This window comes from Lolium perenne, chromosome 1 (assembly GCF_019359855.2).
Source record: "Lolium perenne isolate Kyuss_39 chromosome 1, Kyuss_2.0, whole genome shotgun sequence".
Classification (NCBI taxonomy): domain Eukaryota; kingdom Viridiplantae; phylum Streptophyta; class Magnoliopsida; order Poales; family Poaceae; genus Lolium; species Lolium perenne.
This window is the reverse complement of record NC_067244.2, coordinates 202,957,556-202,972,903: the sequence shown is the minus strand read 5'-3', so window position 1 is coordinate 202,972,903 and position 15,348 is coordinate 202,957,556. Positions and strand designations below refer to the sequence as shown.

Sequence of the window (15,348 nt, the reverse complement as noted above, 5' to 3'; positions counted from 1 at the left end):
TTTGTAGCTGTTCGGTTAATCCCTGGTAGGCTCCAACTGCTACTCAGGGCATACTTGCATAGTTGCACTGATTAAACTCAATAGTCTCAGAATTCTTTCTCAATCCAGCCGCACGGAAATAACAATAGATTCACAAAAAAACATAAAAAATAAATTTTGAACTGGGACCAAAAAAAACATTAAAATGTTTCTCACATTTAATCATGATGAAAATCAAAAGATAATACAAATAGCTTCTGCCAAGCATAATTTGATCATCGCTTCTCAAAACTCCTCTACAAATAGATGACACCTAGCAGCACTTCAGTCTGCATCTAGATCAACTATTTGATATAAGTAACTTAGCAGACATAATTTGATCATAAATAACAGCAAAGGTCCTTTCAACATACTTAAGATTGAGTTCATGCCCAAATATTATAAAAGTCAGTACAGAATATTGAACAAAGCAACTTCAATCTTCATCTAGCATCTCTCATCATATGAGCTTGACATCGAAACAACATGACGACATCAAGTCGTCTCCCTCCTGTACTGAAAAAGAAGAACTAAGATTTTATACATGAAGTTGTGGTCAAAATAATACACTACTGTCACATTTAGTCGAACACAATTGTTTTCACCAAGAATGCGGAAACCACATAACACATGACAGAATATAGATAACATATCAAGTACTCCGTACTAAGGATAAGTATATCTTGCAGGTTACTTATGAAAAAAAAGGCTAAGCATACCTTCAAAGCTTATCCACCTTTCCTCTTAACCAAAGCAGACCAAGTTCTGGGTCATCCTCATTGAAACTGATAAATGTCTCTCTGTTTGCTGGAATCTGGAAAACCTCGGATGCTTTTACCTTCTCATCTCGTGGCCATGTTGTTTTCATGAGAATAGAGATGCATCTCTTGATTGAGTAATCATTTGCTTGCACCAACTCCTTTTCCCTCGCTAAGGCAGCAGCCTCACCTTGAACCTGTTGAATTCTCACATCAATATACCTCTCTAGTGCTCCTTCCAGTGCCGCACCTTTCTTAACCTTCTTTGGCTCCTTTTCTTGATTGGATGCTGCACCAGCCTTTCTAGGCGGCCTCTGTCCATTCTTTTCAACACTTGTGTCTTCTGTAGTTTGTGGTACTACTTCTTCAGTTGTTTTCTGTCTTGCATCTCCAGCTTCATGTTGTGCTTGATACGCATAGCTTTCTTCTAAATCTGGAAATTCGACTCCACTACTACTGAGTTGGTCTCCCTCATTTACTTTATTAAAAACAGGATATTGTGGTGGTTGAGTAGAGGTGAAATTCCAAGTCCCTTCTGCATATTGTCCATCATATAATTCTCCCAGAGCATCGAAGAGAGGAAAAGGCTTCTTGCGGAACTTGTTAGCTCTAGGAAATGTCTATGAAATAAGAGTAAACAAAGAAAATCAGTTCACTGAATGGATGCATAATTCAGAAGCAAAACACACGAAGTAACTTCTTACAGTGATGATGTTGTTCCAAAGATGTGGTTCAGCCTCTATCATGCACCTTTTCTCATTCCAAGAAGCACCACTTTGCATTCTTGCTTCTTTCAGCATCTTGTAGTCTCTTTTCAATTCCTTCTCCTTCTCTTGAATCTGATTTTTGTCCATGGTGACATATGTGTGTTTGGCGTGGAACTCACTGACTATCTTACTCCAAGCCTCAGAAGACCACCCATTATTACCCCTATACTGAGGAACATTATGTTCATGAAGTAACTCAACTAAGGTCTTCTCAAGGTCTGGATTCCAGGAGGCTCTCTCTACATTACAATGGTAAGATAAAATAGGTTAGCTATGCATATTTAACAATCATTACCATGTAAGAAGAGCATTTACCTTTAGAAGAACCACCACGATTTTTTTTTGCACGAGGTTTAGGAGAATTCTTCTTTTGAGCAACTTTTGATAAGGCGACCGCCTTGGGAGAACCTACTGCAAACATCGTATCTGCACACACACGCAATATTGAAATGCAAAGCATATCCATAACACAATATTAATATTAAAATTTTCATCACATGAATAATACAAATGTAACAAATGTAACACTTGTTCATCATACAATATTCATAACACGAGGAATATTAAAACGAGACACTTATTACATCCCACTAGTTTCTACGATGCTGGTAATCAGCCCACATTGCATGAGCTATTGAGTCTCTTAAGTTGTTGCCTTCGATATTTGCTTCATCATTTCCTTGATCACCATCTGGTAGATCAACAAAATGTATTGGGTCAATATTATTTGGCTGGTTATCTAACCACTTCTCATCTCCGTTCATTGATCGAATGATGTTATGCAAAACCGCAGCAGCCGAGGGAATCTTTACTTGGTTCTCCAATTTGTGAAAGGTCGCCACTTTGAGGATCGGAAATCGCTTTTTTAAGACACCCAACGCCCTTTCATCATGATTCCTTAAGACGGCGTGGCGATGGTTGAAAAGCTCTTTGTAGTTTTGAGGTCTCCGGTGTCCATGTCCGAACTCCTTCAAATGGTACCTCACCTTACGGTAGGGTGCAAGGAAGGATGCTGTGTTGGCATAACCGCCATCTACTAGATAAAACTTTCCTGGAGGTACTTCAAACTTCCCAACAGGTGTGTTCATTGCAGATCTAAGAACCCTAGCATCAGTTGCTGATCCTTCCCATCCAGCAGATACATAGGTTATGTTCAGATCAAAATTGCAAACTACCATCGCATTGTGGCTTAGTGTCCCTTTCCTATTTCTGAAAGGTGCGGCTTGTTCTGGTGATACAGATACGGGGATGTGGGTTCCATCAATCGCGCCTAGGCAATTCTGCGAAAAAATAAACTACAGATGATTTTCTTGAACTAAAAAAATGCAAATGTTGATTTTAATGGAAGAGTTAATAGAAATCACCTTGAAGTAAGGATAAAATCTGTTATCTTGATGAATTTTTGGATGTACTTGATTTGAAGGAGCCTTTAGAAATCGCAAGTTGAGGGCAGGGACAACAATATCGAAGAACCGCTTCATAACATTATGGAACGTATCGTTGCTATGCCCAAAGAAGACTTGCAGATCTCCATATGATGCATTGTGGCTAAGCATATATAGAAAGAACCCTAGCTTTTCCTCAACCTTGATCCTAGTATCACGCACCAACTTTTCCTTTCTAAGATAATTTGCCAAGGCTTTGAAAATGTAAGGCTCCATTCTGAATGCAATCCTACATTTCTTGACAGGGCCTTCAAGCAGCTCCTTGACTTTTTCTGCCCCGGTTAGCAATGGTATATGTTGTGGCTCAGCAACCCTCCCTCCAAGATAACCCAAATGATGCAGAGCAGGGATGATTAATATCATGAGATCATCGTCATCCTCCTCCCGCCTCTTCCTAATACGATCTCTAATGCTCATATCCATTGCAAAGCTAGAAATAGTTGTTTCGGTTATATTTATCACAGAATAATTATCATGTGCATAAAGACATAAAACAGTATGGGTGATACTCTCACAGAATAATTATCATGTGCATAAAGACATAAAACAGTATGGGTGATACTCTCACAGAACAGAAAAGCGTAGTAAAATAAATACCTTCGAAGACCGGATCAGGAACTATATCCCAGGATGGAGGGGGCTCGTCTTCTCCGACTCTCACAGGGGCAGGTGTGATCTGCAAAAAAATCAGAAAGTGACAGTTAGTTCACTGGAGACCAGAAATCATGTGCTCTTCCATTCAGATCACACACCGGAAAGAATGTTCTAGGAGCTATATTACGTACTAGTCTAAATTCACAACAATATACTGCAAATCAAAAAGAAGTGCAAATTCGTGTGCAGCAGATCATCTCCTATCAAAATCCCTACCCAGTGATTTGACGAGGCGCCCGATCGGAATGACACGCACTCACTCACAAATCACCAAAGCAGCACCGCAGCAGGTGTACTGTAAGTTTGCCTGGGCATTATTTAGTCACGGCCATCTCCTTGCACCGTTTTCCCCATCTATCTCCAAGATTTTCTCCAATCAAGAACCGTACTGAAACCTAACTACGAGATGGGAACGATGAGAAGTAGGAGAGGGGGCATACCGGGGAGAACGTCGCCGGCGGAAGAGAGAGCCGGCGGTGGAGGGGAAGGCGTCGCGTCGCCGTCGCCGTCGCCTTCGCCGGCGAGATCGCCGAGTCGTCGTCTTCGCGTCGCCCCGTCGTCTGTCTCTCACGCCGTCGCGTGTCGTGGATATTCTTCCACGGGTCGAGTGGGGAGAAAAAATATCCAGACAAGGGAGGAAGGGTTCGGCGGGTTGGGCCGGGCTAAAATTCCAGACCGGGAGCAAACGAAGGATCTTTTTTTTGGGGCTGGAAAAAAAAACTCGCCGGGCTGGAAAACCAGAGTTGGGCTCCAATCCAGGCCTTTCCCTGCCTACGACGGATTAACCGAACAAGGCCTTACCGGGTGCGCCTATTGTCCGCGCGGAGCGGACCATTTGTTCCGCATGCCTCGTTCGAAGCGATCGGCATTTATGGGCTCCGCCCGTTTAAGCTTTGGCAACGCATATTCCTTTCACTGTATACTGTATAGCGATTAGCTTGGTGCGCGTCATTTTTTGAGTATTCAGTTCAACTCTACTACATGTCCCTGCGTGACTTCCACTTTTCCGCTTTTCGATTTCTCTCTTCGCACGAGAAAAGTAGAATAGTTCAATTTCAAGTTTAAAATACGTTTAAATTTAAAAATGTTCAAATTAATACAAAAAACGTTCCAGATTGAAAAATGTTAAGATAAAAATTGTTCAAAATTCAAAAGATTGAAATCCGAAAAAAGTTCAAACTCGAAAAATGTTCAAATATGAAAAACGTTCCAAATTGAATAATGTTAAGTTTTTTTATTTTTAAATTCGAAATAAGTTCAAACTCGAAAAGTGTTCAAAAATAAAAAAAATTGTTTAAATTCCGAAAATGTTTAAATCGAACAAAATGCAAATTTGAACAAAGTATTTCTAATCGAACGAAATTCAAACTTGAAAAAAATTCGAATTTGAACAAAATTTGAATTCGAACAAGTTTGTAATATGCATGTTTTTTAAATCAGAACAAAAAACAAGTCTGAACAAAATTCGAAATCAGCAAAACCAATGTAGCAAAAATAAAAAAGAAACCACAAAAAAACCGAAAAACCCGTACGTACTAGGCACTAATGGGCCGGCCCACCCCGTCCATCGGTTGAGCGGGAGCGATTCGCTCCCGCAACGAGCGGCGAATAGGGATTGTGCCTTTTACCGGCTGGACGTGATCCATCTCCAACACGGAGACCTAAATCCATCTCAAACATTGTGTTTGGTTGGGTAAAAATAACACTCAACGATGGATCCAAACTAAAATGGATGGCAATCCAAAGGAAGTTCAAATTTGGAAGGTTTTTGGGGTGAGCCGAAGGAGTGCGGACGTGCTTCTACATCCCTTCCTATCCGCCCCTGGCCTATTTGGCAGTGATAGAAAATGGAACCTCCCCGTGCAGAAGGCGCCGCCGCCGCACCCAGTTTCGCCGCCACCTCCCCTGCACCCACTCGATGCACACTAACGCCGCCACGAAGATCCCGGCTATGAGCCCGGTGACCATCCCCGCGACACCACCGAAGCTGAGGCCTTGAGGGGGACACACACTGTTGGCGTAGCGGAGGTCGAGCTCCACGAGCGCGAGCGCGTTGCCGAGCTCGAGCGGGACGGCACCGGAGAGGGAGTCGAGGGCGGGGAAGGCGCCGAGCTCCGGCGGGAGATGGCCGACGAGGTCGAGCTCCGCGAGCGCGGGCGCGTTGCCGAACTCGAGCTCCGCGAGCACATGCGGTCGTTAAGGTCGAGCTCCGCAGGCGCGTTGCTGAGCTCCGACGGGAGGCAGCCTGCGAGGTTGAACTCCGCGAGCATGGGCGTGTTGCCGAGCTCGAGCGGGACGGCGTCAGAGAGGTATTTGGCGGCGAGGTAGACGGACTCGAGGGCGGGGAAGGGCGCCGAGCTCCGGCGGGAGGCAGCCGGCAAGCGCGGCGGCGGGGAGGCAGATGGAGACGAGGAGGAGGACCGATTTAGGCCGTGGTTGCGTGTTGGGGAATAAAAATCGCGGCGAACATCTGTGGACGTCCGCGTGACATCCACGTGTCCGCCGGATGATCCAACCGAATAAAATACACCATCCATTTAGGTCTTAGCGTTGTAGATACCCTTACCCATGAATGAACAAAATTAGACGTGTTGCCAAGTTTGCAATCCAATCGAAAGAAAGCACGAGGAGAATTTAGTATTCGGATGACCTGTGGACTTTCTATCATTTTGTTGCTATTATACGTTTATTATTACATCAGCTTACACAAATGACGACATTCTTGCTCATGGGACGGCGCAGGGTGCAAGAGATCAAGAGATGACTTCTAAGGAAACAAATGCAATTATGTTTTGGCCTTTGAAGTAGTACATCATGTATGATGGTGCTCATCTGGCCTCACTGTGTCGACACCCCACATCTCAGCAATAATTTCTTTCTCTGCCTAACCAATCTTTGGATTAGATCTCAGGAAGGCCCTATTCTACCACCGGAGCAGAGTACGGAGTACTATTCGGCGTTGACCTGATGCAGGCTGCTCATGAGCTTTGTTTTTTTTTTGTTCGCACGAGATCAGCGCATTTTATACCAAGATAAGAATATTTGGATGCTCAAGTTAAAGCATCATCAAGCCCTTTTATCGTGCAAGAATGCTAAAGTAAACTGCAGCTGTCTACAGGAACAGGATAGTGGTGGAACTTGGAAGAACACCAGAGTGCAGCACGGTGGATAGCTGCAGGCATCTTGGGGACAGAAAGTATGAGCGATCAAACTGAGAAAGTACTGTAATACATTGAAAATAAAGGGTAAAGTGATGAGTTTGAGTACATATATCAAACCAAGAAAGTGGTACCCTGATAACCACTAGTAAAAAAATTCACAATGTTTTACCCCTGTTGACTATAATTGGCAAATAGTAGTACTACTGATTAATCACCGTTTTTAATGAAAGTTTCGTCGCTATATATATGTTGACACTAATTATGTTGACACTGCTACCTCATTCTATACAACTTGATTAAATACACAGCTGGTACTAGCAGTAGCAGATCTGTATATATAGGTGAAAAATCCTATATGCGTGATCACCGTTCTCTTGCGTCCGACTGAAAAACATGGCTGCCGATCTCAGGCTCGCCGCTCTGTGCCTCCTCTTCTTCTTCTCATCCCTCCCTTTGCTCACCGTCGCCGACTGCGACTGCGAGGCCGGAGAGGAGGAGCAAGACAAGGCGGGCGCGCTAAAGCTCAAGATCATCGCCGTCTTCTGCATCCTGGTGGCCAGCGCCGCCGGCAGCGCCATCCCGTCGCTCGGCCGCAAGTTCCCGGCGCTCAGCCCGGACACAGACCTCTTCTTCGCCGTCAAGGCCTTCGCCGCGGGGGTCATCCTCGCCACCTCATTCGTGCACATCCTCCCGGAGGCCTTCGACAGGCTCGGCTCGCCGTGCCTCGTCGGAGGACCGTGGAAGAAATTCCCGTTCGCCGGCTTCGTCGCCATGCTCGCGGCAATCGCCACTCTCGTCGTCGACACCATTGCCACGGGGTACTTCCAGCGCGCCGCGAACGCCAAGAAGGCCTCGGCGGCCGTTGGAGTCGGCGACGACTTAGAGGCCACCACGCCGGATGATCATCACGCGCACGGGAACGGCGGTCACTCCCACGGCCACGGCGTATCGGCCATCATCGCTTCGTCCGCCGCAGGAACATCTGACGACGGGAGCGCGCAGCTCATCCGGCACCGCGTCATCTCGCAGGTGCTGGAGCTGGGGATCATCGTGCACTCGGTGATCATCGGCATGTCGCTAGGCGCATCCGAGAGCGCCAGTACGATCAGACCGCTCGTGATCGCGCTAACCTTCCATCAGTTCTTCGAGGGGATAGGGCTTGGAGGATGCATTGTTCAGGCGAAGCTCCGCCTCAGGTCTGTCTTGATGATGTCGCTCTTCTTCTCGCTCACCACGCCGGTTGGCGTGGTGATCGGCATCGGGATATCGTCTGGTTACAACGAAAATAGCCCCAGGGCCTTGGTCGTCGAAGGGCTCCTCAGTGCGGCGGCCGCGGGAATCCTGAACTACATGGCCCTCGTTGACCTTCTAGCCGAAGATTTCATGAACCCTAGGGTGCAGAACAACGGGAGGTTGCAGGTCATGGTGAACATCTCATTGCTGGCTGGGATCGCTCTCATGTCCATGCTTGCTATATGGGCATGAGATCGAAAATCGTCCTCCAAGGAGGACAAAAAACGTTTTTGATGCACATGCGGCCATGTTTATTTCTTGTTAGCATGCCGTGTTATAAATGCGACAAGCAAAAAGGAAATCGCAGCAGGCATGATGCTAGTAGACATAAATATTTTCAGAATTTTAGGAGGCCTAGACATCTTGTGATTTTTTTATTTTTTTGGAAAACGAGCTCTCCGATGCAACAAATCCTATCCCTATTTGCGTTGTTAGGGCATCTCTAACCGATCCCCAAAAATCGGTTAGAGGAGTAAAAATCGGTAAGATAACCACCTAGCCGAAGTACAAAATGGTTAGAGGAGAAAAAAAATTAGAAGTCGGAGGAGTAAAATTGGCCGCGGAGGAGTATTTTGAGGAGTCGGGTGCCACTTCCGAGAAAAAATCCCACCTCCGCCCCGCCGCACCCATTCCCGATGGCGTCACCGCCGATGACCGCCATACCCCGCCGCCCCCACCCAGGTCCTTGCGCCGCCCTCCAGGCCACCTCTCCGTCGCTCACCGCATCTCGTTGTCGCCGGAATCGACGAGGGGATCGAGTTTCTGCCCCCCCCCCCCCCCGATTTCTTCCAAATCGGCCTCCGTCAGCCTTGATTCATCACAGCTGGAAGCAGCTGGAGGCTGGGGAGGCGATAGAAGGTCAGGACCGCCCTCGACGCCTCCCTCTGCCCCATCCGATGTCGTTGTGTAGATGAAGAGGCTCAGGGAGTGAGTACATCATGGACGACTCATCGTCAGAGGATGAGGACGACGACGACGTCGAGATGGCTATGGCCATCATTTTGAATGATGATGTTCGGCGGCCAAGGCTAGGATCACAGTTTAGCCGGTTGTATTTGAACTATGCCAAATGTTTGGGTTTCAGTAGTTTGATTTCTAGACAATATATATTTTTTACTCCTCTAAATATAGTGGTTCGGTTAAGAACTGCCAAACTTTAGAGAAGTACTTGTACTCCTCTAAGTTTTTTTTTTTTTTTTTTTGCGAAACTCTACTCAAGTTTTAGGAGTTGGTTTACTCCTCTAAGGGCATGTACAATGGTTGATAAGACAGTCTTATCATATGCCTTTTGATATGACAACAAAACATGGTATACAATGAGTTATTTTCTAGTCTTATCTTTAGCCTCATGTATTCCTAAAAATATGGTGAGACATATTGTGCTAAGAGATGATCTCTTAGCCAAGAGAAGGCAAAGATCTTTTTTTGTTTCTCTCTCCTCCAACTCAGCAATTATCTTATGTGGCATTCCTAAGATAAGACTAAGATAAGACCATTGTACATGCCCTAAAAGTTTTGGGAATCGGTTAGAGATGCCCTTAGTGCGGAGGCTTGGTAATGAAATCTTGCATCTGCGAAAGATCGTAGACACGCACACGGCACACAATCACGAATATAGTGTATGTGAATCGTGCGTCTACTTCGTTTGTACTCTTGTAAGAGAAAAGAAGGCTGTGTTGTCTCGCTCATGCAGTCATGCATATCTAAAAGTTGGAGCGCTTTCCTTGTCCAGCTCCTGACAAGTGAAAGCGCAACTGTTATTAACCTTTTTCAAGTTAGGTAAGGTCTTGTGGAATCTTAACCTAAACTCTGCTAAATCATCGGGAGTCAGGTCCAAGTTGACTATTAACATATGACAAATTATATTCATAACCACGTACGGGGCTTCTCTAGACGAGGAAGAAGACATTGCATTGTATACTTCAGCGGTGTCGACATTCTAACAACATGCATGGCAACATTTCCAACAGTGCCAGCACGACCAAGTTTGGTTGCCGCATTCTGTATGGAAATGATCCTATTCCCCCGGGGGACGCGCGCGTCGTAACCTCCTGGTGGAGCGTCGTCCGATGGGACTTCCATCGTCGGCTGTTATTGCGCCACGTCACCCACTCGCGGACAGGGCGTTACTCCTATCCCGCATTTGCTGCATCCCACCCACCACCTGGTTGAGACGGCGGTTCCTGTCTGGGGGCTCGTGGGCTTCGTGGTGGAGAGGTTGGCGACGGCGGAGCGAATCCGCGCGCCGCCGACGGTTCCTGCCACCGGAGCGAATCCGCTTCCTCCGGTGAGTTGCCTACCTCTTCCTCGTCTAGGAATTCCTCCTCTGCTGCTCTTCCCCCAACCCTAGGGTTTTTTCCGCCGCCTAGAACTCCGCGGTGGCGTTGCAAATCCGGGCACCGCCGATGATTTGCTTTTGATGTGCGCCTCCAGTGTTGCTTCCCGTGCGATTAAAACACGTTTTCGTCCAAGTAATTGTTTCGTACCCGTTGAATCCTCACTTTTCCCCTTCATTTTCTAGGACTTCTTCAAGGGAATCGTCGCTGGCCTTCGATTCGAGTGGTTCCGAGGAATTTCTGCCTCTGCAATCATGGTTGTAAGTTCGAGCTCGCTCTCGTGTGGATTTTATACTAGGATATCTAGGCGTTTTTCATGTGGATTTTGTACCCTGTGAGCTACCCTGTGTATTTCTAGGGGGTATATACGTTTCTATTTTGCTACCCTGTGAGCTTGCTATTGCTGTATAGGTTCATAAAATTAGCTATATTCTAATTATATTGTAAATCCTTTATATTTTTGCTACATTCTCTGTGATAATTGCTATCCAGCTTGCATGCAAATGTTCATGGTTGTGCTACGCCGGTGATGATTTTGTTGTATGCTTGTGCTTCATTTGTCTTTTGCTTTATTTAGTTTGCTACATATGCCATTGTGTTTTTAAGTTTTGTTTATCATCTATGTACATGAATTGCTGTGTTATCATTTAAATGTTTTTCTTTTGATTTTTTTTGTGTTCTTCATTTTTAACAGGAAGATGGGATTGGTCATTGGGTTTCCAAGGATCGTTTTGCTGCAAAGCGTCTGCATGCTCTTGCTGCAGATCTCGATGGTCCGAAGAGACGTATTATTGAAGAGCATAGTGCATTTAGAGCATTGTTGAATGTATCTCCATTCAACATTCCTAATGCTCTAATAGACTTTGTTGCCTCTCATACTAGCCCTGGTTTGCGGGAGTTCAAGTTCCACAAGAAGAGGATAGTTTTCACAAAAGATATGGTGAGGAAAGTTTTTGGAATTCGATGTGGCGACAGACTTATTGTTCAGAAGAAAGGTGAGCATCCTGAGCTGCGGCAGATGTACATAGAAGAAGGACAATCAAGGCCTTTCATCCAGCATGCTGTTAAATTGCTCAAGGCTTGTGATGTTACGGAGGACCTCACCATTATCAGAACATGGGATCTTCTATGTTTGGCTACGGTTATTGACCCTGGTAGCGCAAATCTGCTTAGCCTTGACTATTTGGACTGTATGTTGGACCCTCGGAGGACTCACGAGTTTGCATGGGATGAACACTTGCTTGAGTTAGCAATGCAGGAGGTTACAAAAATCAATAGCAAGACAGCAGAGGTAGTGGTACCAGGAAATGCTAAGAAACATGAGTTTTGGATCACTGGACCGTTCGCCCTTCTAGTTGTACGTTGTTGAACTTACCCCATGCTCTGTTTTTGTTTTTTGGTTTTTTGCTATTTTTCATGTTTAAATGTTCGCTACCGTAACTGATTTGTTTATGCTTCCATCCTTTCTTTGACAGGTTGTCTACATGGATCACCTGGATTTTCCACGAAACCAACATGTCATTAACTACTCAATTCCTAGAGTATGTTTTGTGACCAGTGGTGATTTCAAGTTTGTTGTACAAAATGATGCTGATAGGAAGATCCTGAATAATAAGACTGTTTTTGGAAGGCGTCCGATGAGTTACTCATAAGCTTATACGTGAGGTTGTTGCACCGCTTGTTTCTTTTGTAGTTTTTTCTATAAGATCCTTATTTTCTTCTCTTTTTTGGTGTGTAGTTTCTTGAACTGTCAAACACTCCTTATGGAGTTGCTGCTTTTTCTAACCGTCATCATGTTGAGGAGCCTGTTGAGCAGCCTGTTGAAGATTCTGAAGTGAACCCGTCTGCGTCGCTCAATGAATGGCTTGTGTTTCCTACTAGTCAGGATCTTGAGGTATAGTACATGGTTTTCAACCTTTGTCCTCTATTATTTTTCATGTAATTATTGCATTTTTTATACTGTTTTGCTACTTTACATTTAACAATGTTGCTACTATAGTTGTTGTTATGTGCTACCATGGGATCATCTGAAAACCCCCAGCTTCATTAGCATTATGTAGCAAACCAATGCTTTTTGCTAACATGGTTTATATTTTTTGCTACTTTACGTTTAACAATGTTGCTACTACAGTTAATGGTATGTGCTACCATGTTTTCATCTCAAAATCCCCAGTTTTTATAATGAATGCAACAATTGCTCTTTTCTACTGCTTCATTAGTATTTTATTAGCTGTATCACCTCCATTTCTTCCTGATGTATGTGTTATGTATCTGTCAACAGGTTCCAGCTGCGTACAAGCATCTGTATGAGAAACACATGTCTATTTATGGTCGTGATGTTGACACCACGCTCAAGAATTTTGGTGTTGGTTTGAAACAAATGCATTCGCAGCGCATGGCAGCTTTGCTTATTGACATAGATGCAGCAATGAAAGAAGATGATGGTCCTAGTGTGCATTTCCCAACCGGAGGGGGAGTTGAAGATGAAAATATGGACGGTGCTGACGGACATGATGATGAAGGTACTGCCAATCATGCCGATGAAGAAATCCCAGCGGCTGATTCTGAAGAAACAGACAACGACAATTTTGTTGTCGAAGCAAGAGCTGCTGACATGGACCCACGCACACTCGTCGTGGATATGCCCCAATCAACTGTTCTGTTGGATTCTTCTACTGGTGGAGATGTTGCTGGTGAACAGGTTGCTGTTGACAGCCTTGTGACGTCACCTATGAACTCACCATTTGCTCGTATACCGGAGGGTATATCTGTAGAAGCTTGGAATAGAGCCCCTGACCCTCCATCTATAGATCTATTCTCCCAGGATCCAGATGAAGTTGTTGTGCCTGAACAGCAAATTACTATTCCTGCAGAAGAAATTACTCTGCCTGCTGATGTTGCTTCTGTAGTGAAGCTAGACGACACATGTATGTTCTTCTTTTTGTTGTTTCTGATCTTTATTTGTGTTGTAATTGTAGTTTCTTCAGTTTTGGCTAACTATCTGTTCTTTTATTATTTTTTACTAGCTTCTGAGCAGCCTAAAGCTATGGAGGCTACAACACCACCCATACCATCCAGGGATGCTGAAGATCACTTGGGCGAGAACGTGTCACCGCAGCATCCTACAAACACAGGTCATTTTTTCCTGAGAATTTTTTTTTCATTTTCATTGCTCATGTTTACTAAGTCGGAAAGTTTTATTTAGGTGAAAATGTTACAGTTATTAAGAGAGCTAGACTTGTTGCTGCCGATGACAAACTAAGTCTGATTGCTGGTATTCCTTTACATGTCGGTTCAACTGTTATTGTGGCTGAAAGAAGCCCTTCTCCTTCTGGTAGTTCTTGATCTTAGTACTCCATTTGCTGCATTTTCATTTTTTGGTTGCTACATTATGTATACTGTTTTGGCTACATTACATAATAATTGTTGCTACATTCCTTCTTGTATATGTTGCCTTAGTACTCACTTGCTTTTCATAGCATAAAATGGTTTTCTCTGTGTTTTTCTGCTTCAGATGTTGTCACCAAAGATGCTAGTACTGGTGCTAAAACTGTTGAAAAGAAAACTAGGTACAAGAGGGCTGCCAAGGGTGAACTCTCACCTCCGAAGCTGAAGAAGATTAAGGTCTCTCAAGATGTTGTGCGTAAGTACGGCAAATATGTTTCACATGGACATAAATTCAAGAGGAAGAAGAAGAATGAAGTGTCGTGAGTCCTCCGTGTCATTTTGTTTGCTTTTTTGCTACATGGGTTTGTGTGTTTCATCTTATCCTTTTTCCTTCCTTTTTAAAATAAAAGTATTTGTTGGTTTTCCATTGCTGCAGCAAAGAGTTTCTGAAGATTGGTCGATTCTTTTGCTCATACAAGTCCTTCATTGGAGCTCTTCGTCCACGCCAATATTTGAGCAACGTTGTGATGGCAGTTTGGACAGAGAAGTTCAATCATGCAGCAAAAGCAAGTGCTGAGAAGAATCCCCGAAATCACAAGAGATATGCTTTTTCTCCGTACTTTGCGGTAAGTAATTTATTGCATTTTTCTCTTCCAAGCTTGTCCCATGTTATCACTTGCTTCATCATCTTTTATTGTTTTCAAACATACATGAAAAGCTTGTTGTAGAAACCTCTACTTTTGACCCTGCCTCTGTCATGAAAGAGTTCAAACTTGCATGTAGCAAATTCAAAGTTCTGAAAGATGACATGGTGAGTTTTCGTGTGTGTTCTTGTTTTTGTGAGCAATTTCAAGGTTTCTCATGCATGTATAATTTCTTCGTTCTTAAATTATCTCTCTGTTTGTATGTAGCTTTACCTGCCCATTGTACAAGCCGATCACTGGATTGTATGCTGCATCAACTTGCTGTGCAAGCAATTTCACATTTTGATTCAATGCTGCCAGAGAATGGTGTGAGCACCTTAGCAAAAGCAGCAAACAACTTGGTAGCAATTCCAACTTTTTTTCTTAATGTTTTGCTTCAACTATTTTTGTCTGTCCTTACTATCCCATGCTATTTGTTTTTTCCAAAGTTCTCCAACTTCGTTCGGACTGCAAACGAGTCCAAAGTTTCATGGGTTGACTTTGGGAAATTCAAGGAAATCACACCTGACCATCCGCGGCAAGACACTTTGTAAGTTTGCTTCACTGTTTTTTGACAATTAAATGATACTTTTCATAATGTTTCTCTGCTTCCTTCCTCTTTTTAATTTTTTTTCACCATTTTTTGGTTGATGCAGGTATGACTGTGGATTCTACTGCATTCTTTACATGGAGCACTTCAATGGGAAAGTCATGCCAAATTTCGAGAATGATGTAGTTCCAGATTTTCGAAGGTTGATTGCAGCAAGCCTAATCGACAACAGGGATAACCAGAGTGATGATGTCGACCTGATAATGAACGAGGATTTGCAGCAGTGATAGTTTAGC

General features: G+C 44.2%; 5 protein-coding genes across 7 annotated transcripts; 3 read left to right on the top strand and 2 right to left on the bottom strand.

The window, feature by feature from the left end:
- Positions 1 to 175: 175 nt before the first annotated feature.
- LOC139829818 (uncharacterized) lies at positions 176 to 4,138 on the bottom strand. Of its 2 annotated transcripts, none has more exons than XM_071822529.1 (6): positions 4,083 to 4,138; positions 3,586 to 3,664; positions 1,859 to 1,969; positions 1,481 to 1,782; positions 738 to 1,396; positions 176 to 534 (listed from the first exon to the last, which is right to left on the bottom strand). In XM_071822529.1, the coding sequence occupies exons 3-5, from the start codon at positions 1,962 to 1,964 to the stop codon at positions 740 to 742; spliced, it is 1,065 nt and encodes a 354-aa protein (XP_071678630.1). In that variant the 5' UTR covers positions 1,965 to 1,969; positions 3,586 to 3,664; positions 4,083 to 4,138; the 3' UTR covers positions 176 to 534; positions 738 to 739. The 2 variants fall into 2 exon arrangements, with proteins under 2 accessions (XP_071678630.1, XP_071678627.1); XM_071822526.1 differs by having other exon boundaries at positions 176 to 529.
- Positions 2,057 to 3,668, bottom strand: LOC127319574 (uncharacterized). Its single transcript, XM_051349547.2, has 3 exons — positions 3,586 to 3,668; positions 2,908 to 3,418; positions 2,057 to 2,823 (listed from the first exon to the last, which is right to left on the bottom strand). The coding sequence occupies exons 2-3, from the start codon at positions 3,409 to 3,411 to the stop codon at positions 2,134 to 2,136; spliced, it is 1,194 nt and encodes a 397-aa protein (XP_051205507.1). The 5' UTR covers positions 3,412 to 3,418; positions 3,586 to 3,668; the 3' UTR covers positions 2,057 to 2,133.
- Positions 4,139 to 7,097: 2,959 nt separating the features above from the next.
- Positions 7,098 to 8,507, top strand: LOC127319556 (zinc transporter 9-like). The gene has a single exon (XM_051349529.2). The coding sequence runs from the start codon at positions 7,197 to 7,199 to the stop codon at positions 8,286 to 8,288; it is 1,092 nt and encodes a 363-aa protein (XP_051205489.1). The 5' UTR covers positions 7,098 to 7,196; the 3' UTR covers positions 8,289 to 8,507.
- A 141-nt stretch (positions 8,508 to 8,648) lies between these two features.
- LOC127319541 (uncharacterized) lies at positions 8,649 to 14,858 on the top strand. 2 transcript variants are annotated; one of them, XM_051349516.2, is made up of 8 exons: positions 8,649 to 10,692; positions 11,127 to 11,789; positions 11,908 to 12,326; positions 12,714 to 13,359; positions 13,459 to 13,566; positions 13,638 to 13,766; positions 13,947 to 14,139; positions 14,256 to 14,858. In XM_051349516.2, exons 4-8 carry the CDS (start codon positions 12,750 to 12,752, stop codon positions 14,545 to 14,547), a joined length of 1,332 nt encoding a protein of 443 aa, XP_051205476.1. In that variant the 5' UTR covers positions 8,649 to 10,692; positions 11,127 to 11,789; positions 11,908 to 12,326; positions 12,714 to 12,749; the 3' UTR covers positions 14,548 to 14,858. The 2 variants fall into 2 exon arrangements, with proteins under 2 accessions (XP_051205476.1, XP_051205482.1); XM_051349522.2 differs by lacking the exon at positions 13,638 to 13,766.
- LOC127336469 (uncharacterized) lies at positions 9,035 to 12,482 on the top strand. Its single transcript, XM_051363284.1, has 5 exons — positions 9,035 to 9,109; positions 11,127 to 11,789; positions 11,908 to 12,051; positions 12,171 to 12,326; positions 12,432 to 12,482. The coding sequence occupies exons 1-5, from the start codon at positions 9,035 to 9,037 to the stop codon at positions 12,480 to 12,482; spliced, it is 1,089 nt and encodes a 362-aa protein (XP_051219244.1).
- Positions 14,859 to 15,348: the final 490 nt, after the last annotated feature.

Coding starts and splice junctions, on each gene's coding strand:
- LOC127336469 (XM_051363284.1), top strand. CDS start 9,035: ATGGACGACTCATCGTCAGAGGATGAGGACGACGACGACGTCGAGATG. Junction 11,790..11,907: donor GACCGTTCGCCCTTCTAGTT/GTACGTTGTTGA, acceptor TTTCTTTGACAG/GTTGTCTACATGGATCACCT. Junction 12,052..12,170: donor AGATCCTGAATAATAAGACT/GTTTTTGGAAGG, acceptor TTTGGTGTGTAG/TTTCTTGAACTGTCAAACAC.
- LOC127319574 (XM_051349547.2), bottom strand. CDS start 3,411: ATGGATATGAGCATTAGAGATCGTATTAGGAAGAGGCGGGAGGAGGAT. Junction 2,824..2,907: donor GATTTTATCCTTACTTCAAG/GTGATTTCTATT, acceptor ATTTTTTCGCAG/AATTGCCTAGGCGCGATTGA.
- LOC127319541 (XM_051349516.2), top strand. CDS start 12,750: ATGTCTATTTATGGTCGTGATGTTGACACCACGCTCAAGAATTTTGGT. Junction 13,767..13,946: donor AAGAAGCCCTTCTCCTTCTG/GTAGTTCTTGAT, acceptor TTTCTGCTTCAG/ATGTTGTCACCAAAGATGCT. Junction 14,140..14,255: donor AAGAAGAAGAATGAAGTGTC/GTGAGTCCTCCG, acceptor CCATTGCTGCAG/CAAAGAGTTTCTGAAGATTG.
- LOC127319556 (XM_051349529.2), top strand. CDS start 7,197: ATGGCTGCCGATCTCAGGCTCGCCGCTCTGTGCCTCCTCTTCTTCTTC.
- LOC139829818 (XM_071822529.1), bottom strand. CDS start 1,964: ATGTTTGCAGTAGGTTCTCCCAAGGCGGTCGCCTTATCAAAAGTTGCT. Junction 1,783..1,858: donor TCGTGGTGGTTCTTCTAAAG/GTAAATGCTCTT, acceptor ATTGTAATGTAG/AGAGAGCCTCCTGGAATCCA. Junction 1,397..1,480: donor TTTGGAACAACATCATCACT/GTAAGAAGTTAC, acceptor CTTATTTCATAG/ACATTTCCTAGAGCTAACAA.